This window comes from Sesamum indicum, linkage group LG6 (genome assembly GCF_000512975.1).
Source record: "Sesamum indicum cultivar Zhongzhi No. 13 linkage group LG6, S_indicum_v1.0, whole genome shotgun sequence".
Taxonomy (NCBI): Eukaryota; Viridiplantae; Streptophyta; class Magnoliopsida; order Lamiales; family Pedaliaceae; genus Sesamum; species Sesamum indicum.
In genome coordinates this window covers 2,443,093-2,471,057 of record NC_026150.1, presented here as the reverse complement: position 1 = coordinate 2,471,057, position 27,965 = coordinate 2,443,093, and the positions used below count along the sequence as shown (strand labels likewise).

At 34.7% G+C, this 27,965-nt stretch overlaps 4 protein-coding genes and 1 pseudogene across 10 annotated transcripts; 1 reads left to right on the top strand and 4 right to left on the bottom strand.

Moving 5' to 3' along the window:
- On the bottom strand, positions 2,847–6,900 carry LOC105163412 (protein root UVB sensitive 2, chloroplastic). Of its 4 annotated transcripts, XM_011081736.2 has the most exons (10): positions 6,759–6,900; positions 6,498–6,635; positions 5,588–5,676; positions 5,418–5,502; positions 5,239–5,298; positions 5,056–5,149; positions 4,803–4,900; positions 4,521–4,700; positions 3,634–3,756; positions 2,848–3,551 (listed from the first exon to the last, which is right to left on the bottom strand). In XM_011081736.2, the coding sequence occupies exons 1-10, from the start codon at positions 6,768–6,770 to the stop codon at positions 3,126–3,128; spliced, it is 1,305 nt and encodes a 434-aa protein (XP_011080038.1). In that variant the 5' UTR covers positions 6,771–6,900; the 3' UTR covers positions 2,848–3,125. The 4 variants fall into 4 exon arrangements, with proteins under 4 accessions (XP_011080040.1, XP_020549965.1, XP_020549964.1 ...); XM_011081738.2 differs by lacking the exon at positions 6,759–6,900 and having other exon boundaries at positions 2,847–3,551; positions 5,239–5,329; positions 6,498–6,550; XM_020694306.1 differs by lacking the exons at positions 6,498–6,635; positions 6,759–6,900 and adding an exon at positions 5,818–6,454 and having other exon boundaries at positions 2,847–3,551; positions 5,239–5,329.
- On the bottom strand, positions 7,510–9,810 carry LOC105163411 (chromatin modification-related protein MEAF6-like). Of its 2 annotated transcripts, XM_011081735.2 has the most exons (6): positions 9,604–9,805; positions 9,425–9,519; positions 9,221–9,321; positions 8,808–8,877; positions 8,041–8,084; positions 7,510–7,875 (listed from the first exon to the last, which is right to left on the bottom strand). In XM_011081735.2, the coding sequence occupies exons 1-6, from the start codon at positions 9,614–9,616 to the stop codon at positions 7,779–7,781; spliced, it is 420 nt and encodes a 139-aa protein (XP_011080037.1). In that variant the 5' UTR covers positions 9,617–9,805; the 3' UTR covers positions 7,510–7,778. The 2 variants fall into 2 exon arrangements, with proteins under 2 accessions (XP_011080037.1, XP_020550094.1); XM_020694435.1 differs by having other exon boundaries at positions 9,425–9,810.
- Positions 11,888–13,600, bottom strand: LOC105163588 (annotated as a pseudogene).
- LOC105163409 (geranylgeranyl transferase type-2 subunit alpha 1) lies at positions 17,132–22,071 on the top strand. Of its 3 annotated transcripts, none has more exons than XM_011081734.2 (9): positions 17,132–17,389; positions 18,075–18,197; positions 18,286–18,457; positions 18,616–18,776; positions 18,861–18,965; positions 19,492–20,289; positions 20,382–20,571; positions 20,782–20,968; positions 21,384–22,071. In XM_011081734.2, exons 2-9 carry the CDS (start codon positions 18,082–18,084, stop codon positions 21,770–21,772), a joined length of 2,118 nt encoding a protein of 705 aa, XP_011080036.1. In that variant the 5' UTR covers positions 17,132–17,389; positions 18,075–18,081; the 3' UTR covers positions 21,773–22,071. The 3 variants fall into 3 exon arrangements, with proteins under 3 accessions (XP_011080036.1, XP_020550121.1, XP_011080035.1); XM_020694462.1 differs by having other exon boundaries at positions 18,072–18,197; XM_011081733.2 differs by having other exon boundaries at positions 18,002–18,197.
- LOC105163408 (ethylene-responsive transcription factor 1B-like) lies at positions 22,639–23,727 on the bottom strand. The gene has a single exon (XM_011081732.2). The coding sequence runs from the start codon at positions 23,701–23,703 to the stop codon at positions 22,936–22,938; it is 768 nt and encodes a 255-aa protein (XP_011080034.1). The 5' UTR covers positions 23,704–23,727; the 3' UTR covers positions 22,639–22,935.

Sequence of the window (27,965 nt, the reverse complement as noted above, 5' to 3'; positions counted from 1 at the left end):
GTCGGGGGGCCATAGTAAAAAACGGCATGCACGCTTGAGCAATGGAGGGTTCGAGGAAGGGGGTGACGTAATAATTGGAGCAGCTGGTCAAACAACACGTGCCATTTTATTTTATTTTATTTTATTTTTTCAAATTGCATAAATAAAATATATGTGTTTCGATGTTTTTTTGGGTCTAGCAAAGTTGAGAAGAAAAAGTGAAAATATAAAATCAAAAAGATAAAAAAGTATATAATTTATTTTTATTTGCTATATTGTTCACATATATATATATGATTTTTCTCTAATTTTCGCTGACAACACCGTATATAATTATCAAAGAAAAAATCATTAAAAAACTATTGTATTAAAATTATAATGAAAATAGTAAATATTCTTATTCTTGTTTGATAAATATTTTTATTAATAAGATTTTTGAATTTTTTATATACTAAAACAATATACATGTGGATCTCAAAGTTTTTCGTCAAAAAAAAAAAAAACTCCTCTTTTTTTCTGTGTATTATATTATTCGATACATTACTGCAAGTAACTTTATGCTAATAAATCTTATTCTGTGAGATTTTTAATTTATTTTTTTAAAATTCACATACACAATTTAAATGAATTTTGAATTCAGTATCTTTATAATAAAATATTAAGCCCTAAATCATTATGATATCTCTAAAAAATGAGGTTAATGAAAAGTAGGAATCCAGCTAAATCCACACGTGCGCAGCAAGACAAGAAACATGGGCCGATGTTGAAATATTCAATACTTTTCCTATAATGTGGAATATTATATGTTAGTGATAAGTAGAAGAGTCGAATGAAGAGACTAATTCCAATTTTGGTCTATCTTTTACAGTAGAAATGTCTACATGCAACTTATCACAATTGTATATAGGGATAACTATAATTACTTTTTTCAAAGTTTAGTTTAATTATACGTAAATCTCCTTAATTAAAAAATAATACATCAAGTAATTTTGAAATTTGCTTTCATATGATAAATAGGTCCCTCCGCAATATGAAATTCACTTATATTAAGATAAAAACTGAATGAAAATTGATACTTGTCCTCAGTTGACTTATTGCAGATCAAATAAATGTTTTTCAACTAAACAATCCTTACAATGGTAAAGATATAGCTTCTCACATGCATTAACATGTAAAGATGTTTGAGGATAATTTGATCATAAACATATTTTCTTAACCTATAATAAATCAATAATAAGTCAACTGGAAGTAAATATAGTTTTTTATCCAACTCTTTTGTTAATATCAGCAAATTTAATGAATTTTAAATAACGGAGAAACTTATTTGTTAGACAGAACAAACTTCATGGATATATGTTAGATATAATTTTTCAAACCACAAGAAGTTTACATGGAATTATACAAAATCTCACAATAGGAAAATGTAATTATCTCATATATATATATATATATATTGTCAATTATGTTTTCCAATCAAGATCTTACTTTTGCTAATGATTGCGGAAATGCACCGATTGATAAAGTCAATTAGGTGGGCAGGTGTAATTTTTGGCCAGAAATAATATTTATAAAATTCAGTAGAAAATCTACTTGGTAAGGGTGTGATTTTGACACTTCTATAGACTTTAGTGACTGGCAAGATTGAAATTAATTGAGTGTGGTTTGTTTTTGTTATTCTTTGTCAACATGTGATATTCATTTTAGTCTCTGAATGCTACAAGAGAACTTTTATAATATTTAAATTCATTATTTTTTTTGTTTAAAACATTGATTACAAAATTAGATTAATATTAATAAATTTAATAATATAATTATTATTATAATAAATTCATATTAAATGAAATAAATACCTATATATTCGATGAAGACTTCAATCCCATCATATCTTTATAGGCTCTCCTTTTAAGCAAATTCATTGATTTCAAAGTATGCAAATTTGGTCCACAACCGAAGTCTATTTCAAATCAATCTTACAAGAATTGCAAATATCAAATATTGGTTGTTTGACGACAAGTAGAAGTAGTCCAAGTAAAAGGAGGCTGCTCCAATATTAAGTTCACATGTTGGATTAAACTAAGTGGAAATCCAAAAGCTTATCTAATAGTCCACAATCCAAGAGGAACAGACCAAATGCAATTCATCTCTGTAATATTTGAAATATGTAAATATTTTTCTATGAAAAAAAAATTAATAAACTATTATCTCATATTTCAAAAAATAAAATAAATTACACCCTATCAGTTATTTAGATAGGGGGTTTAATTTGCTTTATTTTTCAAAACACGTGCCGAAATTTGCTATTTTATTTTTTACAGGAGGTTTGGTATAATTACACAAACCTTTTGTGGTTTGAAAAATTGCATCTAATACTCTTGATGTTTGCTTTTGTCTAACAAATAAGCCCCTTCGTTAGTTGAAATCATTGAATTTGATGATATTAACGAAAAAAATAGATAAAATTATATTTGTCCCAAATTGACTTATTATTGATTTATCGCAAGTCGAATAAATCTTTTTATGATCATATATACTTTTATGCATCTTTACCCGTTAATGCATTTGAGAATGTATAACTTTAAGGTAGTTTAGTCACAAAATATTCCTTTTTGATCTGCAATAAATAATTAATAAGTCAATCGAGGGTGAATATTAATTTTTATTCAATTTTTTTTGTTAATATCAATAAATTAATATATTGGTTAGCTTAGTGAAATATTAATATAATCAAATAATTATCAGTTGGAAAAATTAACAACTGATAACGCACTAATAATAATTAATAAATGTTAGTGAGCAGGCAGAGCGTGCTATTTGAGATAATGATGACCAAAAGCTAACATATTTTCATAGTTCATAAAATCATTGAGTGCCATTAAATTAAAATAAAAGGGTAAAGCAGATTTGTTTCCTCTTTTTTAGAATCCCTTTTGACATTTATAAAAGATGAATGAGCTAAAAGAGCCCCTTTTCATGTCAACCTGCGAAGCACCACTGTAGGTTAGTATTGCTGAAATCTTACCGCATGAAATGCTTGTGATTCGGCCGAAAGGATAAAGTCTCGGGACTTCTTAAGAATATTCTGTTTAGACCATACTGTTGCTATAATCTAAACGCAAGGAAGGAAACTACCTAGCTATGACGGTAGACTACAAAGCAAAACGGCATCCAGTTCCATCAAGAAAACGATCAGTGTGCCACCCTTTGGCCTGCAGCTCGGAGAGGAATGGAGAAAACACGTTGACCATCCTCTCATAAGCCTCCTCCAGGGGATCGCTGCTGGTTTTAAGCAACGTCTTCTCAATCTCAGCTGCATATGCAGCAACTAGCCATCCCTTCAATGCATCTTCCCCGGTAGCATTACGCTCCAGTATCATGTCTGTCCATTTGGTTCCACGATTTAAAATAAATTTTTCTTCTGGAAATTTTTCTTTAACTTGGTGCAGTTGTGAAGGCTTGACAACATTGTGTAAAGGTCTTCCCACCTTAACACTTCCAGCTTCTTCTATCAGTCGTCCGGGGAATAGGAGATCTTCTTGATATCTTAGATCAGCAGGACTAGGTATTCGACCTCTCTGGTTTAAGATCACCAAAGAGTAAGATACTGAAAATATTAATGGACCAAGTATGTCAAAAACTTGTGTATTTGGTTATAACCTTTAGAAAGTCCGCAACGATCATTGCGGTTCTCTGTGGATTTAGAGTGTTAACTGGAGTTGCTCGCATCTCTTCCGTGACACAGTAAATATGAAACAAAGATAGGAGAGGTCCAACCACCAACTGCAAGATGATCAGCAACATGATAACCATCACCAGTTCTCAAAAATAAAAACTATAATCTACCATTAAAATCACTCTTTCAATGGTACAACTGCATTCAGATGCGTTAATACTAGCGGGATCTTATAGAGTACCACACCACAAAATGATATCATTTGAACCCAAAAATTAATACAATCATCTTGTACCTCTGCATAAAGAAGACTGAAAAATAACATCCAGCACACCATATGGGACTCCTCAAAAGTACAAAAGACACAGAACAGAAGAATTAATGCTTGCCGCCATATTCAACATCATGCCCAATTAATAGGTCCAGTATGAACTTGAGACTCTAAAATCCAACCCCTCCCTCTCTTTGCCCCAACCATATTTTCCAGCAAGAACAAACAAAAGCTCCAATATCCATTAAGCCACACCAGCATAACTACCTCAATTGATCTCCACTACGGGCGTTGAAATACTACCTTCTTGCAGAAGCATGACATGCATTTATTAATGTAGCAAGACAAAAAAACATCACCCAGACAGTATAGCAACGATTGTATGTAGCCCCACTTTGCCACCAACTCAGGTTCTATCTCACGAGTGATAAACCAGAAATGCCAGGAACACATACATTCAATTACCCTTATAACATCTTAGGAGGAATAAACCATTTGTAGCAATTTATGCGACTTCATCGTTTCTCAAGTTTGAGATATAAGTTAGCAGAACAGGTCTTAGTATAAAATTGCACAGACACAGTGGTTAAAGAATTGTACCTTTCCCTGCATTGATGAGCAAACAGTAGATGCTAACTGAATTCCAGCTCCTATCCCAAGAACATTAAACAGAGTAGAAATGGCTTCACCTTTGGCAAATAGGTCGCTCAGATTTCCCTCTTTGGCGAATGAAGAATATATGGGCAATCTTGTTGCTCTTGCTGCGACAACTGCCATTCCCTGCACATTAAAAAGTTATCCTCCACAAATTAGCATGAAGACCCGAATGGTGGTTTGGCCTTATTCAAAATATATAAATCCAAAAGTAAATACTCAACTCACCTTAGCAAAATTGCCAAGCCCAGCCATTTCAAGGAATAAGTGTGGGCATAAAGGGGAAATTACTTCCAGACCAGTACCCAAGTCATAAAGAACATCGGCTGCAAGTAGGAAGATTTGTTCCTATCAAACATCCAATAGCAAGATACAAAGTGTAGATAAAGAAGGATACATAAAACCAATTCACATTATTAATCTGAGCAACTAATCAGAGAAAGCATTTAGGTGATTTGGGAATCAATTGAAAATAACAGACCCAAAATCCTCCAACATTTAGGTTCTGAGTCCATTCTTGCACCCAAGTTACTACATATGAGCTTCCCCACATGCTGCATACCATCTTTTAAAATCTGCATTTGATCAACAGAATACAACAGACTCATAACAGAAAGAACTCCAGGAACCAATCAATAAACTTTTCCAATTAATAAATCTTTACCCAACTAACAGCAGTAGCCTGTGCAGGTGTAGGTCGCAAGCCTGCAGCAAATAGAAGTGACTGAAAGGGAGTAAGACACTGAGAAATATCCCTGTCATAGTGGTGTATTTGATCGTTAAGAGCATTAAACGGTGTTGCATATGATCTATCATGAAAATAAAAGAACAAAATAAGAAGACCTGAGTTGATAATACAGATAATGTTGCACTGGAGAAGTGCTGCAGTGCACGAAATTGTGTATATCGTAGATATCCCTCATTCACACTGCAGATTTAAGACACAAAAACTCAATAATGAAAAAGTATGCTGTTGTCGAAGTATATCGAGAGGTTCGAATATAACCACTTACCTATATGGATAACCTGATGGAAAGAACTTATTCAGAAAGGACTCAACCATCCGACGGGAGGCAGGTCTTGCATCATCAACTCTCTTAACCTAAATTCAATTAAAAAACTTGAAGTTATCATTAAACAAGATGTTATACAAGATTGAATACAATAAGTACTAGTGTACTTTGGTATGAAATTCTACATCAAGCCCAGAAATTATATGTAATGAAATGGAATTTATTCAGACCCTGTCTGTTTCAGCTAAATCAACTATTGGCCAATAGAAAATTTCTCCTCAAGCCAGCCAATCTTCACAACTACTGCCATTGCATTTTCTGCACTTCCACCAACTTTGGCACCAACATCCATCAGAATGTGTAATTCTTGGGTGGTTCTAGACTATTGCTCCATGTCATGTTGGAAAGTGATTCCTAAACCAATGTTGTCCAAGATTCAAAGTAATGTTTCAAGAGAGACGCTTTATTGGTGGGAGCAAAGATCCATCAACGCCCAAGAATGACCAAAAAAATGCCACCCCGCACCATTCACCTCCAGAATCTAATACTGTTGATCATCATAATCCTCATCTCCAACACAATTTACACCAAACGAAATGTGCCAAACAATTAACCAAACCGCTGAAAATGAATCCCAACAGGTAATTGCTCACAAGATAGGGAAAAAGAAAAAAAAGTAAAAATGTAAGCATCTAATTCAAACATAGAGGAAGTAGGAGGCATAATAAAATCAAATTGTAGTCCCAGAATTTACCAAAAGCAGAGGTAAACAACAGAGACCGACCATTCAGTGAGTGAATGAAGAGGGTGAGCTAATTTTAGTCAAACAAAGCGAAACAAGATGGACACACCAACTGTTCGCAGAAATACTTGACAAGGCACAGTTAAATAAAGTGACAAGTGGGCTTACGGAAAGTTGACCATCGGGTTCGAACTGAAAGTGGTGGGACACCGAATCCGAAGTTTCAACCCAGTAGACGGGCACAGGAGCCGGCGCCGGCGACTGAGGCGGATCATTTGATTTCTTCTGTAGCATCTTAATTATTTCCTGTAAGGATGGAAACACCAAACAGTGCCCAAGAGAAAGATGAATACTGAGTAGAAGAAATGTACATCGGGATAGGAAGTAGAGTTCTCACAGACATAAGATAGAATTTATGTAGAGACAGACCGAAAGATTCATGGATAAGACTCGAGAGAGTTGCTGCGAACGGCCCGCCGGCAGTGTCGGGATTTGGCAGCGGCAGCAGACACAAACGGCCCCAAACGTTTAAATTACGACTAGCGAGTTCACAATATTTTATTATTTACATAAGACATATAACGCTTTTTTTTTTTCTTCTTTTATTTAGATTCATGTATGTGAAAATTGTCATAATTTATAAAATTCAGAAAAATAATTTAGAAATAGAGAGAAAATTGAGTAAATACAATAAAGTTGAAAACTTTACTCCTTTTTCCATATGATATCATAAATCAAGATTTTATTTATTAAAAAAATTGATAAATTTATTCGCTTAAAATATTTATGTCAAAGCTCTCATATCAAATTCTAGTCCAATAAATGGGACTATTAAAATAAAAATGGAGAGAGTATATAAATTCCATATAATAATTAGCTCTTTAAAAATTTATATATATTTTGTTATGATAAACTAATCAAAATGTCTGTGTGGGCTATTAATCATAATTTTAGCAAATGAAAAATTTGAGTTGTTTGGTTCAAGTTAGATTTGAGAGTGAAATAAAAGGAGCAGATGGAGGGGGGATGAAGGAAACCGCCATTGATGAACAGAAGAAAGCTAAGACACTAAAAAGCGTGTCTTGAATCTAACTGGAACTACCTTAACTTCCTCTTCAGCCAAAGACGAGGAGTTGCATTACTCTTTCACCTCTAACAAGAATGAGGTTAGAATTGGCAATTATCAGCTGATCAAAGTCATAGAAATCGAAAAAGGTTGTCTTGCTAATGTAGCCTTTTCACAAGTTATAGGAGCATGGCTGCAAGAACAACAATCAGATGTGGTACGTACATGGCAGATGGTTAAATATGCATGGAAACATGCGAGCTTTTTAGTTATCACATATATACATCATAACAGCCAAGAGCTGGTGTAGTTCAAAAGCATCGAATCCCACCGGCAAAAGGGCGGTCAAGTCAGCCATCATCGTCATTTATAAGGAATAGTGACTACATGAGATCGGGATCATCTTCATAGTCGAAATCAGCTTCGCTAGATTGCCTTCTCTTTGCCTCTCTTGGCCCTCTGCCTTTCTTTGGTTTTCCACTGCAATAGTTGAGGATTAAACCAAATTCAGATGGATCATCTATGAGAAATATTGGTTAATATTACTTCAAAACATTGATTTGTATGCTGAAACAATCAGACTAAATATCCTCAATAAATGATGAGTAGCAGCTTATCTGTAAGGATGAAAGTTTGAATACTTACGGTCCATTTGCTGATACGCCACCATCTCTTGCAATTTCTTCAGCCTGACGCATACGATAAACAAATCAAATATTGTTTGTCTTACACTCTCCAGAACAACATCGTAGTAATCCCATATCACATAAAAGTACTCTTAACACATGCAATCCAAATCAGATAGCTTTGGTTGGAGATTGAGATAGTATATACAACTCAAGGAAAGAGATCCACGGCATTAACCATATAAAGGACGTGGAAGTAAAGAAAACAAACGCCTATTGTCTCTCATTCTTCCATTGTTACGACTATAACCCTTCTCAAATATGATAATGTTTTAACCAATGTTGTCCAGGTACATGACATTTTATACGGGTTAACCAATGTTGTCCAGGTACACGACATTTTATACGGGTTAACCAATGTTGTCCAGGTACATGACATTTTATACGGGTCTAATGTCCAATTATTTTGACCAGCTAAATTCAAAGTTTTGCCAATCATCATATTTAGTATGAGACATATAGTTTAAGTGTCTTCACAAAATCTACATAGTACAAAGAAACGTAAATGCATAAAAGTGAAACACTAAGGAGGCACCCATTCTCTACATCAACATTACAACATCCGAGCAAGGCACACAAATATGTTTAAAATGCAATGGTAAACATGACGAAAACAGAAGGCAAGCTTGCGAACAGAACATAATCAGCTCCACCTATTTGCGATGATATCTCATGATATTGTTTTATACAAAAATAATAACATCAAACGTAAGTACAAACTCATACGGCTGGTGAAGTGACAGAAGATAATGAAAAGAGCCTATCTTCAGGCTGAAACTTCCTGGATCGTTTCAGGCTGCAAACAAGAGATCACAGGTAAATCATTCTTGAATCACATAAACTGAGAATAGAAACCAAGCTAACCAATTAACTGAAAAATGTTATACAAATGCTAAACTTGCAGCAAAAGAAAGTACGGATCAAATACTCCAAGAACTAATGTTATGGCAAAACGTATCCAACCCATATATCATCCCAGCGTCTAACAAAAATCAACATGAAACTTTCACCCTAATCACCATAATGCCATCTTTCACCCCACCCCAATTTTCCCAATTCCACAATCCCATTTTTCATTTGATTCCTTACAGATATATGAAATCAAAGAAAGAGAAACGAAACAAAGAAAAATCATTTACAGAGTAGTGCTCTTGGAGGATGACAAAAACCCTTCAAAACCTTTCAAGACATTGCCACATTGGCTTGGATCCTGTAAATAACTCGTCTCCATATCGTATACCTGTACAAAGAATTCATTAAAGGAACAACAAATTATAAGTAAATCAAATACTTTCACAAAAAACCTTCAAGAAAGAATCATAAACATATATACAAACAGTTACCTGTTTCTCGATATTCCGGAGTTCTTCATGCAGCTTGGCCCTTTTGCATAAAAGCGCAGCCAACATCGCAGAAGGGTTTGAAGAAGTTCGTTGTCCTAAAGAAAATGTGAAAATTTGTACAAGAAAGAATAGAAGTACATTGCAGACCCATTTACAATATTTGGGGAAATATACTCTACCTTCTGAATCCATGTTAAAGATCCCAGAATTAGGGTTTAAGGGTCGAATCAATTGTGGTATTGCTGCCTCTTCCTCCTTTCTCCTTGCACTTCGCGATCACGAGCTGTGAAAGGGGTTGATCACAGACGGCGACGTTTCGGGGAAAATTTCCGAGTAACTACGGATCCCCTGGTCTTGTTCCAGTCAGGAGGGTAACTTCGTCCTGTCAAATGCTGACCTGATTGGCAATATAGAAATAGCTCTGGAAGTAGGAACATGCAATTTCATTTCTCACCAAGAAAATTGAAAAATGAAGTTTATGTATTATTACTAATATCCATAATAAAATTTAAGAAGGTATACACAAATCAAATTCGATTTAATCAAATCAATACACTTATTATTTAATTTAATATTTTTTTAAATATATATTAATTATATACTTATTATATAATTAATTTAAATTCAATCAAATCTAAAGTAAATTAAATATTTTCTGTAGTAGAGTAGCATATAAAGTGTATCAATGTAACAATTTTTTCAACGAAATCTTGAGTGCTACACTACCAAAATCAAATAATGCATTATTGCATTACATTTTTTATTTTCAGATTGAATAATTTTATTTCCATTTTTAGATATTCTTTAAATTGTTTATTTTTTTAAAATAAATATTTTATGTAGTAAAACACGACATCATTCAAAATAATTGCATTTTTACTTTTCAATCAGTCATACACGACCTTTTGATCGAATTATTTTAATTCTCTCAAAGTTTTGATTGTATTTATGTAATTTGAAATGAAAGACTAAGACGATGCATACGAGATTTGCCTAATGAAAATGAGATAAGAATAAAATGTAAGAACAGTCCCTTAACTTTAAAATACTTAAAAAAAAAACAATTTAAATTCCTGAAAACTATGATAAAATAAATGAACCCGAACAATGAATTTAAAGTAACTACAATGCAATTTCCAATTACTAAGATTTTATTTTCCATCTTATTGTTTTATTTCCTATTTTATGATTAAACATACATACATAAACTCAATTTCAAATAATAGAAAGAATTTCGGTTTCAAGAACTCTGTACACAAACAAAATCTAGTCTGTGGTTGTTAATTACAATAAACTGTAGAACAAGAAAAGAACAGGAGAAAAGAAGAAAATCAATCTCCCTTTCTTCAATTCTGCCACAAGAAAAGCTGTCCAAAGGCTTTCAGACCAACAAACACTTGGAGGGCTCTTTTCTTGCACAAAATTTGAAACTCTTTTGATTATTCCAACGTTTCATCTTTAAGAATCTCCATCCCATGTTCAGGATCAAAGGGTACTAATTGATCATTGTTTCTTGATTGCTTCTGCCGTTTTGTCTGTGTGTGTGTGAGAGTGTGTGTTTCTTGATTCTGGATTCTTGCCCTCTTGGAAGTTTACATGTAATTTTGTATTGCTTTTACCAGTATATTTACCTGGTTTTGTACCTTTCTTATGTTTCTGGGTTGTTTTTATTTTTTTTTTTTGTGTGTGTGTTGCTTTTTGTCGGTTAATCGATTCGTTTAAAGCTATCTGAAACTGAAGTCCACCCTGATCTAATTATTATTATGTCTTTAATAATAGTGAGGAGATTTTCTTGCAGTGTGATTCTGTGGGGAAAATCTTTATTTCAAGACATTACATTTGTGTGAAGTTCTGATTCTAGAGTGTTAGCATTTGTCTGGAATCTGATCTCTGTCTATCAGAATCATAGTCCTTACTAATGAGATCATAGGAAACATATGTTTTTAGTCTACTTGGTACAATGTTGAACTATTTGTTTTTGTGTTCTGGTCTTCTCCAGATAAATGCTGTTTCTGGTATTGGTGTTGCTGAGCACAGCAAAAGTGCATTCTTGGAACTGAAGAGGAAGAGAGTGCAGAGTCACCTGATTTTCAAGTTTGATGAGAAGAAAAATGAAGTTCTTGTCGAGAAGACTGGCGGCCCTGCTGATGATTTTGCTGAATCCTTACCGCAGATGCTTTACACTACATCTTGAAGTGATTAGGGAACGTGCCCGATGAAGTATCCATAACTCTAATACAGTTCTTGAAACAAGGAGTGAAGGGCCGTCGGCCTCTGAAGACGGACGAGGGAACGTTTGAATCTTTTCAACAGGAGTGCGCATAAAATCTCAATCTTGTCTTATGGTTTGTGAGAAGTTTCAAGATTTTCTGAGAGGATTGTTTTCTCAGTTCTTGCAGTTTGTTGTGTGGCTTCTTGATCCTTTTTCCTTGTTTAAACAAATTGTATTGCTTAGAAGTAATCTGTGTTGCAATAATTTTGTCTCACTGTCTGATATTGCAAAATTACAGATTCAAATAGCTCTAAAAATCGAAAAGCCTACGTATAAAACTAAAAAACTTTAGAAGAAAAAAGAAAAAGAAAACAATAACATGAAGTTAGACAAGAAAATTGTAGAAGCACTTAGAACTACTCCGGTATTTACATTACGGGAACGCTTCTTCCTTGTTCAACTCCTCATTTTCGCCCGACATCTCCTCCAGGGACTTTCCTTTTGATTCAGGCACCAAGAAAGTGAACAATAAGCCCAACAGATTGATCACTCCCAATACAATGAGCGAATTCTTGACGCCGATTCCAGCAGGGTAACCAGCATCCGCCTTCTTCGGGTCCTGGTTCTGCGCCAGGTACAAGAACCCGAAAGCCCCGATTATGGCTCCTAGCTTTCCAGCTGCGGCTGAGATCCCGTGGCAGGTAGAGCGAAACCGGGCAGGGAATATCTCGGCTGGCACGACAAATGTGGTGCTGTTTGGCCCGAAATTTGCAAAGAAGAAGGTCAGGGAGTACATCACTATGAAGCCAATTCGGTTGTCGGGTTTAGTCCAGTGATGATAAGGGAAGGCCAAAGCAAACATGAAAACTGTCATGAAAAAGAATCCTATCAATTGAATGGTGAATCTTCCTATTATATCAATCAGTGCCACGGTGACCCAGTAACCGGGGACCGTGCTGCAAAGGGCTATAAGTGTTTGCGCCCTTGCGATTGTGAATACTTCTTTAATTGCATTCATCCCTTTTGCCGGAGGGATCCATCCAATTGCGCTGAAAATGTCTTTCTGGAACAGATTCTGGCTATAAAACGCAATGTCAAGCAACAACCATGTGCTTGCAGTTCCAAGCAGGTGCAGTCCATGGCGACTCAGGAATTCCCCGGAAAACAAACCGTATGGGTTCTTTTTCTTGGCAATCTGATCCACTTTCTGCTGCTCCGCCTCAATTTCCACATTCAAGATCTTCGACATATCGGCTGCCGCCTGTTTCGCATTCTTTGCCACCAGAGCCGTGTAACGGGCAGTTTCCGGCATTTTCTGCCGCCAGTAGTAAGTAAGCAAAGCCGGAAGGGCGCCCAGCATCAAGATTATCCTCCAGACGTAATCGGCTTCCGGGGGCGTCGACGCTATCGGGTTAACCTCATAAGCTGGCGCCTTCGATCTGGCCTCAAACGCCGCTGACACAATCATAGCAAGAATCCCACCAGCAAGAATTCCGAACCCCTGCATTGCAAACACGGCGGCGACAAACGCGCCGCGGGTCTTCTTGCTAGCATACTCGGACATGATTGTGGCGGAGAGAGGGTAGTCTCCGCCGATGCCGAAGCCAAGCCAAAACCTGAAGAAGCAGAGAGTGGCCATGACGGATTTCGCCTCCCTCCCAAAAGAAAGGCCGGAGGCAATGGAGCAAAGACACATCAGCATTAGTGTCAGGCCGTAGACCTTCTTCCGTCCCAACTTGTCGCCGAGCCACCCGAAGAAAAGCTGGCCGGCAAGAGTCCCACAAAGGGCGACGCCGTTGACGGCGGCTGATATATTCGGCGGGAGGCTGCCGGGCTTCGCGGAGCCATCGACGTGGTAGTAAATCCGGCCGAGCATCTTGGTGACGAGGGATATACAGAAGAGATCATAAGCGTCGGTGAAAAACCCCATCCCGGCGATGATGATGGCGGTGAAATGGTACCATTGCGTCTTGGCGGCATCTTGTCCTCCTCCATTTTTCTTCTCTCATACGCTCTTTCTCTCTTCCACTTCTTTCAAGAAATCCTGAAAACCAGATTTATCAGATCATAAGGAAAATGGAGTCATTTCAAGAAACTCCAATAAAATCTTCTGTGCAGCCAAGAAAATCCCAAATTACAAAAACGTCTTCCGCCCTATGGATATGATCTTACATCTGAGGAAATAATATCAAACTGCATTTAAATCGTATCAACAACAACTCTGCATGGAAGACATAACAAACATATATAGAACGTATACAACAAACATATTGTTGTCTATATTCTTTACCACGCATGAAGACCGACCATTACCTGCTGCTTTATTGCAGGAGAGAGGAGGAGAGAGAGAGAGAGCGAATGAAATAACCCTTTTCTTGAAAATCAAAGGGGCAACAAAATCTTGATGCTTCTTGATTTTTGATCTCTTTTTCGCGTGGCTGAGTTCGCCGGTGGATTGAAAGGGTGGGGAGGTGATGGTTTTTATATAAATGTCTCCCTGGGATCTTCGCCGGTGTGTCCGGGACACCAGTCAACTTTTCTCCCACAGTTTTCGATTTTCGCACCATTTTCTCTCGGAACTTTCTATTTATTTAGTTCCATCTTTATTTAGGACTATTGAATTATCACCTTGAATACTATAACTATTATTATTATTATTCAAATTTTATAAATTCAAAATTTCACCCTTTATGATATTATAAACAATTATAATATTTTACTTAATTGAAATAATAATTTAATTTTTAGTATGTTAGTTTCTGAAATTAGAGTTTAGTCGTCTGACTGTATGTACGAAGTCCCTTACTCGAATTATGAATGAGTTATTTTTCAAATATACATATATTTGTTAGATAATTGATTAAGTAGAATCAATTATATTACCATATTAATATGTTAGTTTCTGAAATTAGAGTTTAATCGTCTGACTGTATGTACGAAGTCCCTTACTCGAATTATGAATGAGTTATTTTTCAAATATACATATATTTGTTAGATAATTGATTAAGTAGAATCAATTATATTACCATATTAATAATAAGTCGATTGCAAAATAAATTTGCAACAAAACTTACACGGTTATAAAAATTAAGGTAAATTACAGCTACTTCTCTTAAGGTATGACGTAATTAGGAATATCTCATTACTTTTAGAAAAATTACAAATATCTTTTTTAAATAAAAAATAATTATATAGCCCTTAGATGGTGAAGCGGACAATATTATTTTACTTTTGCTCAAATATCTGAAAATATAAAAAATAATAAGATTGGGTAAAATAAATACTCCATAAGGAATATTAGATGAAAACCTAACGCAAACTAATGAAATGTGCTCGTTGTTAGACAAACTTAATAATAAAAAAAATATTTTTAATTTCTCAGACAATAATAAAAATTTTCAATTATGTCAAATCTAAAAAAAAGTAGCTACAATTTATCCTAAAATTAAATTGAATGAAACAAATCAAGAGCGGTGTCATACTAATGCATCTTTCCCCCCTAATTCGTTCAATAGTAAGTCATACAGCTCAATCTTTTTCCGATTTTTAGTAGTTACAAATATTAGGTGAATATAGGCTTGAATCTTGATCCACTGGCATTCTTGATGCAGTATGATTATAATATAATAAAATTAAACAGAAAATTGAGAGCCAAAACCCCGTCAGAATAGGCTTTCTAAGTTCTAACATCCACAACCACTCTTAGTCTAAGAAACCTCCTGCAAGAAATCTGGAAATCCGCGTACACAAACACCCCTAAAAGAGCATCCCTAAAGCCATGGGCCTGAACCCAGAATGCAGAATACGAGAAATTCAACTCATTGGGGACTTTGTCTGAAGTGCAGTGAGGCAACATCAGAAGACCACTCATGACTGTCCGGGGCCTGTTTGAGACTGTTAGGCCCGCTTTGCAGTTCCACTCTCTCTGCGTGAAGGATTTCACAAGGGTTTGATCTGCCTGTCTGAAAGGATCTTTCCAATGAAGGGATTTTCCCTTGCTTTCTTCATGAATTAGTCTTTTTCCAGGGGGAAAAAAAGAAAAAGAGAATATTATTACAAGAATATCGGAAAAGAAAAGAAAAACAAGACCAAAACTAAGGGAAGAAAGGGTTGCAAATATTGCACTGAGCTATAATATCGCATTGGTGTTTGATCTCTTGTTTTGGCTATGGTTTTGGGACATGGAAACTACGACTGTTGCTGTACTGCAGCCGGCAGTACAGTCTCTGTTCTACAGTGTGAACACACCCTGCACTTTGTCATTTTACTACAACTTTTGAAAATCCTTTTTCTTTGGTCCAAAAAAGGGATGAGTCATTTTTTATCAAAAAATTTTAGGGATATTTGTCCGTACTCTCATAATTTTTGATGTAATTATAAGTAAATTTTATATGGTGTGAATTCAAAAATTATATTTAGTACTATAGCTATTTGTTTTCATCTAATAATAAGTCCATTCGTCACTCAAAATTGATCGAATTTAAATTTGTTGATATTAACAAAAAAAATTAAATAAATATTCATATTTACTCCCAATTAATTTATTGTTGATGTATTGCAAATCAAATAATTTTTTTTATAACCAAATTACTCTTATGCATCTTCACATGTCAATACATGTGAAGAGGTATATATTTTCATCGTTATGAGGATGGTTTAGTTAGAAAAAATTTATTTGATCTACAATAAATCAATAATAAGTGAACAAAAGGTATATATAATTATTTTTTTTTTTTGTTAATATCAATAAATTTTATAAATCTAGATTAACAAAAAGATCTATTTATTATATAGAAGCAATAATATATATATATATATATATATAATTATCCCAAAAAATTATATCTGTAGTTCAGATTGATGATCAAAGGAGAAGTTAGGCAAATGGCATTCAAGAAATTATTGGTGAGGGTTAACCCTTGGTTTGTTCAATATTCTAGTTTTGAGCAGTGTGATCCTCCCACCACAGTGTTAATACTCACCTAAAATTCCACATTAAGATACAAATATTCCGGATTTAGTAGTACAAAATGAAATGATATTTTTTAATTTAAAGAAAAAAGCCTATGAAAGGCAACGGGGCAGGTTAGAAGTGGATTTGTCCGAACTCAAGTTCCGTACTTAAAAACACCCCGCCACATCCCTCAAAAGATTCGATTCGTTGGACCCGATATTATCCCAAATCTGTAAAAAAGTATATTAAGGACTTCGACTGCCCTGATCCATTGATGTTCCTAAAAGAGCATATATTTATATCCATATAATAATCAAATAGTATTCTTTTTAATTATAAATTCATATTACATCTTATATTGTATTTAATGTAATATATATGATGTATATAATTTTTTTTAAAAAATATTTTTTAAGAAAAAGTAATAGCAATAGAGTTCTTTGAACTTTAAAAAAAAAGTAATAACACATATTGTAGTTTTATAGGGGGTAAAATGCAATTAACCTCCATCCCCAGTTCACAGGTGCAAATATGTCTTTTGAAGTGCTTCACTTTCCGTTTTGATCTGTTTCTTTTGTTGCATAAATAAATTAGTGTTTTTTGTTCCAACGGAGATCGCGTTTTGCTCAAAGATTTGGGTTTTTTAATTTGACATCCGGTGGGACTTGGGTTCTCCTCGCACTTTCTTCGGACAAATCGCCGCCACAGCTGACTCTAACCCCGCGGCTGCTATCCGTTGCGCTGGTCTATTCTCCGTCGCCGGCGACCCGCACTCGCTCGCCATTCGCATCCGCCTGAAGTAAGGTCCCTTTTCTGTGATCGTCCATTACAGCTGGGTTGTTGAAAACTATTCTGATTGGTACTAGTCTGAGATAACGCTTTGCAGTTTAGGGTATTTTTTTGGCTTTGGATGCTTGGAGGGTTTTATCTATATCCGTTTCCTCCATTATTTCCTATTTGTTGACCAAAAGCATGTTCATTTAGGCAGTGGTTGAGCACCAATTTTTACGTGGTTGTTCTCAGTTTTAGTGCGAAAATGCGATAGTGCTTCTTAATGCTGCAATTCTGGTATATTTTGAACCTCTTCTAGTCAATTGCGATAACAAATTTTATTTGCTTATTGGTTTGTTAAAAACAGACTGCATCTTGTGAAAGTTCCTTGGACTAGCTTTATCAGCTGGAAATGAACTCCCAAGTATTCCTAAGTTATTCTACAAGATAACAATCTGAAACGTATAAAACTGATGCTTGAGGAGCAAATAGGTCATTCTTTTTGTACCCAAACACTCAAGATCTTTTACTTGAAAAGTCTTTATAAACTTAGAACATGGTAGCAATTTCTGAGATCTTTAATAACGTTAGCCAAACCATCTTTAGTCTAACTGAATTGCAAGAATAACTTATATTGCAGTTGCATTTTAGCACTTTCATTATTGAGCTTGAAATCCAAACTTGCATACCAACTCAATATTCTGATAAAGAAGAGAGAAAATGCATGGGAGACCGCGGATAGCCCCAACAAAAGAAGAGCAAGAAGCTTCATCTCTCAGAGCGGCCAAACTTCGGGATCTCCAGTCTCAAGTTCTTAACTTTCACCACAACAAAATGTTTGTGATCTGTCCTTCTTTGGATACTTATTCTTATCTAGAAAGAATAATTGCCTTTTGTTGATTTTTTTGTTTAAATGTATTACAGATATACGAAAGAAGCAGTAGAAATCAGTGCCAAGCTGTTAGAATCAAATCCTGAGCATTATACTGGTTGGAACTACCGGAAGCTCGCTGTACAATACCTTCTTGATCAGCAGTCAGAGAATGGGGTGGATTCCAATTCAATCCAATCAATTCTAGATGAAGAATTGAGAATTGTGAGTTTAACTTTATTTTTGTTTTCTGTTCTCAATTGATTAAAATTGATGCAAAAATCAAAGTTATGTTCTGTGTTGAAGATTAAGATATGTATGTTTTATAGTAGAAATTGGTTATGTAACTGATGGACTGGTTAGAGTATGAATTTTTTATTTAGGTAGAGAATGCATTAAAGAAGAATTTTAAGTCTTATGGTGCGTGGCATCACCGCAAATGGGTCCTAAGCAAGGGTCATTCCTCCACAGACAGGGAATTACGGCTTCTGGGCAAGTTCCAGAAGTTGGACGCACGGAATTTCCATGCATGGAACTACAGGAGGTGAAGTGCTGAAGTTTTGAACGTCAACTGGATAAATAATTGGTTGCATTTGTTAACATGGTTTCTATGGAATGCTTCTTCCAGGTTCATAGCAGGATTAAGGAAGATTCCGGATGAAGAAGAACTTCAATACACGACGGATATGATATATGATAATTTTAGTAATTATTCTGCCTGGCATAACAGAAGGTATACTGGTTTTGTAACTTGTTTTGAATTGATTAGTAATCATGTCTACCAAAGTCTGGCCAACACATTCTAGTTTGTATCTCAGGAAGTGGTATTTTTCCTTATTACATGATTTTCTCTATCTATTTATGCATGAATACATTTTGCTTTTCTAGTAGAGAAGCAGTAGTTGTTTCGATATTGGAAATAGATAGATTTTTGGTAGGATAACTTTTTGGGCATATTCGTTGGTGTTACTCTTTATCAGTTTGGTGCACAGGTGTATGCCGATTTTCAAGTATGGATATTCACCCTTTTCGGTCAGTTTATCTTGTGATACTGGAGCATCATTCTGTTGTAGTTTTTTGTTCATGCATTTCTTGTTCAGCATGTGGAAACAAAGTATTGACTGTTATCAATATATGAAGATTGGTTCTGACCATGGATTGCACATGAAGAAAAAATTATTAACAATTCAGATCTTCTTATTTTTGTTAACTGATATTTTAATTTGAATCATGTAACCTTTTTCCCAACGTATCTGCAGTGTGATTTTGTCTATTCTCCTGGGGAAAAGAGAAAAAGGATATCATGATAAAGAGAGAGTTTTTGGAGAGGAGTACGAGTTTGTACGCAATGCTCTCTTCACGGACCCTGATGATCAAAGTGGTTGGTTTTATCATTTATGGCTTCTGGATCAGACATTGAAGCGGGAGCCTGTTTTGCTTTCTTCTTGGCCTCCACATGGATCTAATCTGTGTTTATCAGTTGATGGCTCCTTAAATGACCGACAAACATTACCTGTACCACATTTCCAGTCTAAAGCTAGAACATTTCCTCTCATTTTATATTTTAGCGAAGGTGTTGAAGGTGTGAGCTCCTCTACAGTAACTGTTGAATCTAAATGTCATGCTGGTGATGATTTTACTTGGATGCCACTTTCAGCAAATAAATTTGGGTTTTCCCAAGCCTGGTTGACTTACCTTAAGTTTCCTAATGAAGTGCATTCCTTGGAGGCTTGCCCTGTAAAGGTTACTGTTGCACATGCTGCCGGTATTACTTCGTCAAGTGGTATGCCCTGTAGTCAGTCGTGTCATATATCTTTCACGGTAATTGTACCTTCTGATGATCGACAACATTCTGAGTTGCAAACCACTCATAGAATATCATGGAAAGAGGAAAACATTAGAAGTTGCACTACACAATCTCTGGAGGCAGACATACTTCGCTCGCTTTGTGAACTGGAAATCACAAAGGAGAACAAGCCAACCACTCCTAAGTGGAGTATGGAGACTATATCCAATGAAATAGCTCACTGCCAGGAACTTCTGTCAACTACAAACTGGTAAGCTAGATTATGGTTATTATGGTAAATTAAAGAAGCTTATTATTCTGGCAAGTTGTTTGCTTACTTTTCTTATTTATTTTTCATTGTAGTAAAATTGGAAAACTTACTCTTGCAAGACTCTTGATGGCACGTAACGCACTGATCTCATACGGCAACCCACATTTTGGCACTGAGGCAAATTATGAAGATGTTCTTGCACTTTATCGTGATTTAATGAAGATGGACCCTGCTCATATTTGTTACTATGAGGATGAGTACAGCTTAGTTTTGTTGAAGCAGGTGAGTCTCTCAATTTATTCTTTGTTCACACCTCCTTAATAATATAGGGTTTACTTTATTTTAATTTTTTCTTTTTTCTCTGTGCTTTTTCTTTTGGGGGGTTGGCAGGTGCAATACTGGGTTTGTTTTACCTGTACATTTTTCTTATATTTTCTCCATGAATTGGGTTTCTCTTTTGAACTATGAATAATTTGAGTTATTATTCGACAGTTGACTTCAAATGTAGGATCTTTAATGAAGCACTGTTATCAATACCAAGAGTCTTCTTCACCAAGTATGAATCCTTATTTATGTGTACGATTAAATGGTCTCTCGTTATCACGACTTGGGAGTATGGAGCAGCTACTGTGGGTTCAAATGTTAGATCTCAGCCACAACAAACTCCGTACAATTGAAGGTAATCACAGCCAAATATATTGCATCTTTGAGATATATATATATATGTTTTTACTGCTTCCACCTTCAGTTTTGATTTTGAGAAAATTATTTTTCAGCACAATATAATATATAAGTTATGCCACCATGCAATTAACATAATTTAGTAAGAGTCTGTGCTCCATTTCTGGTAATACACAAGTCAACTGTTACCGGGTAAAGTGTAATCCAATTGGTTTTGTAATCGAAACTTTGACATACGCAAGTGCATTATTCCTTTGTATAGACATTTGTTGAATGTGGAGAAGAAATTTCAAGAAATACATTTCTACCGCGATTTAATTCTATAAGTTATTTTGAGTTGCCTGAAATTTTATTTATTCTTATGCTTGAAAAACCTGACTTCAAGTTTCCAATTCTCTGAAATTTCCGGACAGGGTTGGAGGCTCTGCAACTGCTCTCCTGCTTGAAGCTTAACAACAACAGACTCTGCAGTTTTACAGCTTTGGAGCCCTTAAAAACCCTAAAGTCTTTAGAAGCATTAGACATATCGTACAATGAGATTGGTGCTCATTCCATCGACACAAGAAGGTATTTGTGTTCATCTCCTCTGACTCATGCAGTTGGAAATGACTGGAATTTCAAGAAATTCACCGATGAAGATGTCAAGTTGAAGGATCACTGGGACGCATATCTACTTTTCAAGGACTTAAATTTGAGACAATTAGAGATCACAGGGAATGCAGTCGTCAATGACCGGTTGAAAGCATTTCTATGCAAGTTAATGCCATCGTTGAAGAGGCTCAATGGTGAAAAGTGTTGTTAGGTTCATTATGCCGTCTTCACTTGTACAAGTTTCCAAGCACCTGAAATTCTGGAAATGCCCATGCTCTATAATGCTGGATTATCCTGATGAACTAGCACAGTACTATACACATTCTTGAGATGCTGTTTGGCATTACTTGTACGAGTTTGTTCTTTACTTCTAACCGAAGTTTCCAGGTTTCCAACTTTTCAATGTGACGAACGAGGAACAAAACTGCAAGTAATTGACCTTTGTGTCAAATGAATTCGAAGTCAGGATTCTTAACTCTAATGAATGAATGAATTGATGGATTCATCGAACTTAGTCTCATCCTTCACCTTCAAGAAGGTGGCAGGAAGCCCACTTGAAATTGACAGCACTGTAATATTACATTTTCCACGCTTTATTCCTCTGCTCTGCTCCAGACACCAAGACTTTACAGGTTTGTCTTCAATTCCTGACCTCTATTTCCCGACCACCCAATGTACAGGTTTTTCTGTTTCTTCTTATTTTAGTATAATAACAGTGCACGTTACTGTGTTGCAAACATTTGAGGATAAACATGACGATGTCGTCCATACTAAACAAAACTCTGTAATAGCTGAGGTAGACCAAATGGGTGCTTACTTTTTGGTATCCCATCATTTTCAACTTAAAGACAAAACCAATAAGATTAGCTACTGCAACTTGAAGATGAGCCAAGCCCCACCTCGGAGGGCGTCACTTCCATTCTTATTAAAGAATCCAAGAACTACGAACATGGTCAGAGACAACTTTTTATTACGATTTAATATTATATCTATATAGACAAATCACGTCTATAAAATTCATGGTTATCTATATATTTATATAAATATTTTATACACGACGTGTGCATACATCAAATAAGATACTAAACACAGCATTCAATTTTTGCGTGGAACTGAAAAATTGCACAGCATAAGCATATTTGACTGCTCAGAACTTTACTATGTACATTAATGCATGGCGTTACTTACGCACAACAACTACCCAAAGCATTTGATATACACAACAAAAGTTTCTTCCCGACAACAATTCCCTTCTCTTGAGGGAATTCTCTCCAAGAAAAAAAAAAAAAAAAAAAGGGAAACAGGAACAACGACCAGAACTGATCAAGAAACGAAAATCATGGGAAGTTGACAAAAATGTAATAATATTATAATTCACCAACTTTGTGATGATGATGATGGTGAAGATGAAGATGAAGATGAAGATGAAAATGAAAATGAAGATGAAGAACTCAAAAGGGCCTCCAAATATTCAGCCCCCAGATCCTCCAAAACCACCACATTTTCCACCTTCTCATCACTATTATTATTACCCTCCAAACTCATCTTACTGCGGCTCTTCCTGTTCACAGATTTTTTCTTCCTCATGGAATGCTTCCTCTTCAGAGCAATCACCGGCGAACACCCCTCTTCAGCTCCTCCGCACTCCATTTCTTGAAGCGACTCCCTCACTCTCTCCACCGGAAAATTCAGCACGGCCGCGGCACCCCTCATGGCGAATGCTGCTTGATCGTACGCCAACGCAGCCGCTTCCGCGCTGTCGAACGTGCCAAGCCAAACCCGGACCCCATTCCTGGTGGAGTCTCTTATCTCCGCCGCGAACTTCCCCCACGGCCGCCTCCTGACGCCTCTGTACGATTTCTCCCTCTTTTCTTGAACCCTTTTCGCTCTGGAACTCACTTCTTCTTCCTTACACGATGAATTCGAATTGGAATTAGTCTCAGACGATTCCTTGACAGCTCCCTGCGCCAAAACGCCGTAGAGAAGCATTTCTTGGGAGTCATTGACATTGAAAGGGAGGGAAAGATCATCGTATTCCCAATCAGGGGAATGCAATTCCCGTTCCGGGAAGGAGTATTGACTCTGGGATTGGAATTGGAAGAAAGAAGAGTCCATAGCTTGAGTTGGAGTTGGAGTTTGCATTTGATATTATTATTGTTTTTGAAAGTCTGGGGGCTATAAATATATACCCGCCCCGGAAAAAATGGAATTTTCCACTGGGAATAAAATAAAATAAAATGAAACGGATGTGTTTGGACATGGAGTTGGTATTATTACTGTGAAAAATGGGAATATTGATTCCAATAAGAATTGGGATTAGTCCGTGTAATGTGGTGTGGACCCATATCCATTTAATCAGACACGTGAGTCAAACCCAAGGATGACGCACGGCGGCGCGGGTCCCACCTCTTTTCTAATTACTCTCTCATTTTTTTATTTTTATTTTTATTTCCCCTCCCCCCTCTTTTCTTTTTTGTCTTAATCGTAAAAAATAATATTAAGGGTAAAAAATGTTTACCTTCTAAACAAATAATAGGAGAAACCATACAAGGCATGATATTACCAAACTATCCCTCAACAAGCAATAATTGTCACGTAAATTAAAGAAGTTTGTGATCCATCGATATAGTAATTTCAAACTTTCTGTCATATATTGAAGATTTCTGACAACTAACCCCATCTCAAATATAATCTCAAAAAAAAAAAAAAAATCAAAAATATCATATAATATGTATATTTTTTTAAATTCAAGTTGATTAATATTTACATAGAGTTCTCCCGTATCTAGGTAAGTTGGATATGGAAGGTACTATTAATCACTTGTCTAGTTGTTAGGTTGCGGTCTACTTTTCATAATATTGTGTTTTTCTTTGTTTACTTTGAACTTTTTATTTAATGTAGAAATATTGATATATTGTATATTGAATATTGTAATAATAGAGTTTTCGAACATACATCACGAACGCCTGAAGTAGTTGCTTCAATAGTCATTGAACAAGTTAGGAGGTTCATACTTGCGCATTGCAATGCTTATACCCTCCGAGGTTCAGTCTTGTATAGACTCTGAGCTAAATCTTCGTACCTCTCGTAAAATTTTCTTCTTAATGCAGATTACCCTTTTCAAAAAATATTGTAATAACATTATGTTGTTAATTTAAGATTATCAATGTATTTTCTTGAAAAAAAAAAAAGAAACCACAAGTAGGCAAATTGATTAGTGAATTGGAGAGTTGTGTGTTGACTGCCGGTTTTGAGATGCAGCATAAAAAGTGCTAATCAGATTTGAAAATTCACAACTTGCTGTTGCGCTTTCAATTCATTTTATTGATCACAACATCAATATATATATATATATATATATAGTTTTAGTAGTAATAGTTGTTTGAAAATTCAATTGAATTAACATAATTAGCATTAAATAATGTTGTACTAGGGTAGGTGGACCAACAGTAGCAATATAATCACATATAATTTTATTATCATGTAGTCAAGTCAAATATAAATTTTATTTTTTTTAATGTTTTCAAACTTCAATTTTTTAAGTAAATAACTTGCTACCCTCCTTCTTCCCCCCTTTCCTCGCTTTTAATGATGTTACGACTATGTTAATTAAATTGTTACTACGAAACCAATCTCTATTCAAAATGGGAACGGCGTCAAACTTAAATCCTTCCCAAAGAGTGTGGTTTCAAAATTTCGAACCCTACATGGTGAGAAAAAACCCCCCCCCCCCCCTTTCTTCTGATTAAATATTAAATGAATATGTTCGCGATAGTTTTATTTATTTTAGGTAAATGAACAAAATAAGTATTAAACTTAGGGTAAATCACAACTAGTTTTCTTTAAGGTTTGGCATAATTAAAAATACCCATTCGTTGTTTGAAAATTATGAATGTACTCCTCGAATGGAAAATAATTGTGTAGCCTCTAAAAGGTGAGGTGATCATTATTATGTTACCCTTGCTGAAAGTTTTTGAAAAATAAAAAAATATATTTGAAAAAATATAAAAAAAATTGAGGGTCGGTAAAATAAATCATTCGTAAGGAATATATCTTAGGAAATTAAAATTTTTGAAAAATTCTATAAATCTATGAAATTATAATTCATAATTCAAAAAGATATTTTGGTCAATTCACTATAAAAATTAAATAAAAACTTAACAGAGGATAATGGTATGAACTTGTTATTAGACGGACATTACAATTAGATGAGTAATTATAATTTCCCAAATAACGAGAAAATATCTATAACTATACCGAATCTAAAAAAAAAATGATTGTAATTTACTCTTCAAATTGATACATAATTGAAAGCTGGTCAAGAGAACCCCAAGATGCAGAAAAGGACCAAGTTGGCCATGAATGGCATGCAAGAAAATGAAATACATCCATGGTTGAACATTCTAGAACATATAGAAAATTAATCCTCAATAATTGTAAATTACAAAAATGCAATTCATATGAAAAAAGAAAAAAATAATAATTAATTAGCACGAGAGAAATGGTGCATTTAACGTGCAAATGTTGTTAATTTCTTGACATATACATACATACATATTTGCTGTCTTAGAAACGAAGATTGCCCGAAGTGAAGGGGAAAAGAAAAAAATGTCCAGATTCAGACCCTTTAAATCCCAACTTCAACTTCTTGACACACTTGTTCGGACATAGTTGAAAGTCTTCCTTATGAACACCACCACCACTAGTCACTATCAACTATTATAGCTACCTACTTGTACACATTTACATAAATAATTATTGCATTTCAAATTAATGTCATGGATGAGATAATAAATTCATGCCTTTGCTTCCATCCATCCATATATATATATATATACATAAATTGATTAAATAAATCAATATTTATTTTTCGATGAGACTCGAATGCATCAAGATTTTTAATTGTAAGATTTCAATTTTGCCACTTGTGGAAGACAGTCTTTAACGATGTTGGTCTACTTTGGAGGTCAGAAGACATGCACGATCGATATTTATGGACAACTTGCAATAAAAGCTAGACATGTCATTCCTTTTGGGTCACCGTCACCCTTTTTAAAAAATATTTAATTATATTTTCTCTCAAAAAAATTTAGAAATTACACTTACGCGCCCTTAAAAAAATGATTAGTTTACACTGGACCCCCTTCCGTTACGGCTTGGACTAAAGATGCTGATGTAAGCAAAGAAAATATATACGTTTCAAATTTTACCCCTCATCTAACATTTCCATGTAAGTTTTTGAACTTATAAAGAAATAAATGTAATATATAGATAGACTGTGGTTAACATCATTATATTTTTCTTTTTATAAGTATAAAATTATCACATAAAAATGTTAAATGAGAGATAAAATTAGAAATTAAAGTTTTTTATTTTTTTTAGGATCAATATTTTTTGTCCAAGTCCTAATAAAATGATGTTAGGTGCAACTAGTGAATTTTCGGAAGAAAGTACTAGTGATTTTAAAACTTCTTTGAGGAAAGGTGTAATTTAACATTTTTCAAGGGAGTTTAAGTGTAATTAAACCATAAATATATTTATATATTACGCACATATATAGATATATAGAGATGAAAATTGACAAAAAAAAAAAATTCAAAAAATTTGATACAATAATTTTGGGAAAAATGGCAATTAATTAGAAAGAAATATGGAAGGGCGAAATTGTATAATAATGTGTAGGGCGAGACCAAAAAAAAAGCCAAAGAGCATAAGGTTAGGTTAGGTTAGGGCAACATCAGGATGACAATTATGTTTTGTCTTATATTGGCTGCGATAGTTATGTTTTAATGCTGACCCCATTTCTCAAATTATTATATAATTTTGTCTTCTACATATATATAATTTTCTAAATTATTAAAAATCTTCCTTTTCTAATTATCATCGTTGAATATTTATCCATATTTAGAGATAATTAATATATCATATAATTTCCTATCTTATCATCCGTTGATAAGATAATAGTCAAAAAGAGAGTTTGAAGTGAGTTATAGTTAAAAAACATGACGAATAACTATTATAACTACGGTTAATAAAATCGATGCAAAAAACTAGCTTTTTCATCATGACATGGGTTATGGTAAAAATATTGGCTATGATTTTAGCCATGCCAAATATTATAGCCGTCATCTGAAAAATCACGGCTAACAACCGTTTTGTGGGTGTGGTCAATTATTATTTGCTCAACTATTTAATATTAACCATGATTAAATATTGTATTTGTTGCAGTGTTCCAATCAATGTGCGACGGAGACCTTGTAACCCTAGCTTATCATTAAAGTGTAATGACGTTGTTACACACTTAATTTCCAATATAAATTACTATTTAAATTTATTAATATATTTAATTAAACAATAAAAATATATTCATAAAAAAAACAAAAACTTCAAAAAAAAAATAGGTA

Coding starts and splice junctions, on each gene's coding strand:
- LOC105163412 (XM_011081736.2), bottom strand. Junction 5,299..5,417: donor TATCTGTATTATCAACTCAG/GTCTTCTTATTT, acceptor ACTCCCTTTCAG/TCACTTCTATTTGCTGCAGG. Junction 5,150..5,238: donor AGGCTACTGCTGTTAGTTGG/GTAAAGATTTAT, acceptor GATCAAATGCAG/ATTTTAAAAGATGGTATGCA.
- LOC105163411 (XM_020694435.1), bottom strand. CDS start 9,616: ATGGATTCAGAAGGTAGAGTATATTTCCCCAAATATTGTAAATGGGTC. Junction 9,322..9,424: donor TCCGGAATATCGAGAAACAG/GTAACTGTTTGT, acceptor TTCTTTGTACAG/GTATACGATATGGAGACGAG. Junction 8,085..8,807: donor CTTCTGTCACTTCACCAGCC/GTATGAGTTTGT, acceptor CGTATGCGTCAG/GCTGAAGAAATTGCAAGAGA.
- LOC105163409 (XM_011081734.2), top strand. CDS start 18,082: ATGCATGGGAGACCGCGGATAGCCCCAACAAAAGAAGAGCAAGAAGCT. Junction 18,458..18,615: donor TAGATGAAGAATTGAGAATT/GTGAGTTTAACT, acceptor TTTTTTATTTAG/GTAGAGAATGCATTAAAGAA. Junction 18,777..18,860: donor CATGCATGGAACTACAGGAG/GTGAAGTGCTGA, acceptor TGCTTCTTCCAG/GTTCATAGCAGGATTAAGGA.
- LOC105163408 (XM_011081732.2), bottom strand. CDS start 23,703: ATGCAAACTCCAACTCCAACTCAAGCTATGGACTCTTCTTTCTTCCAA.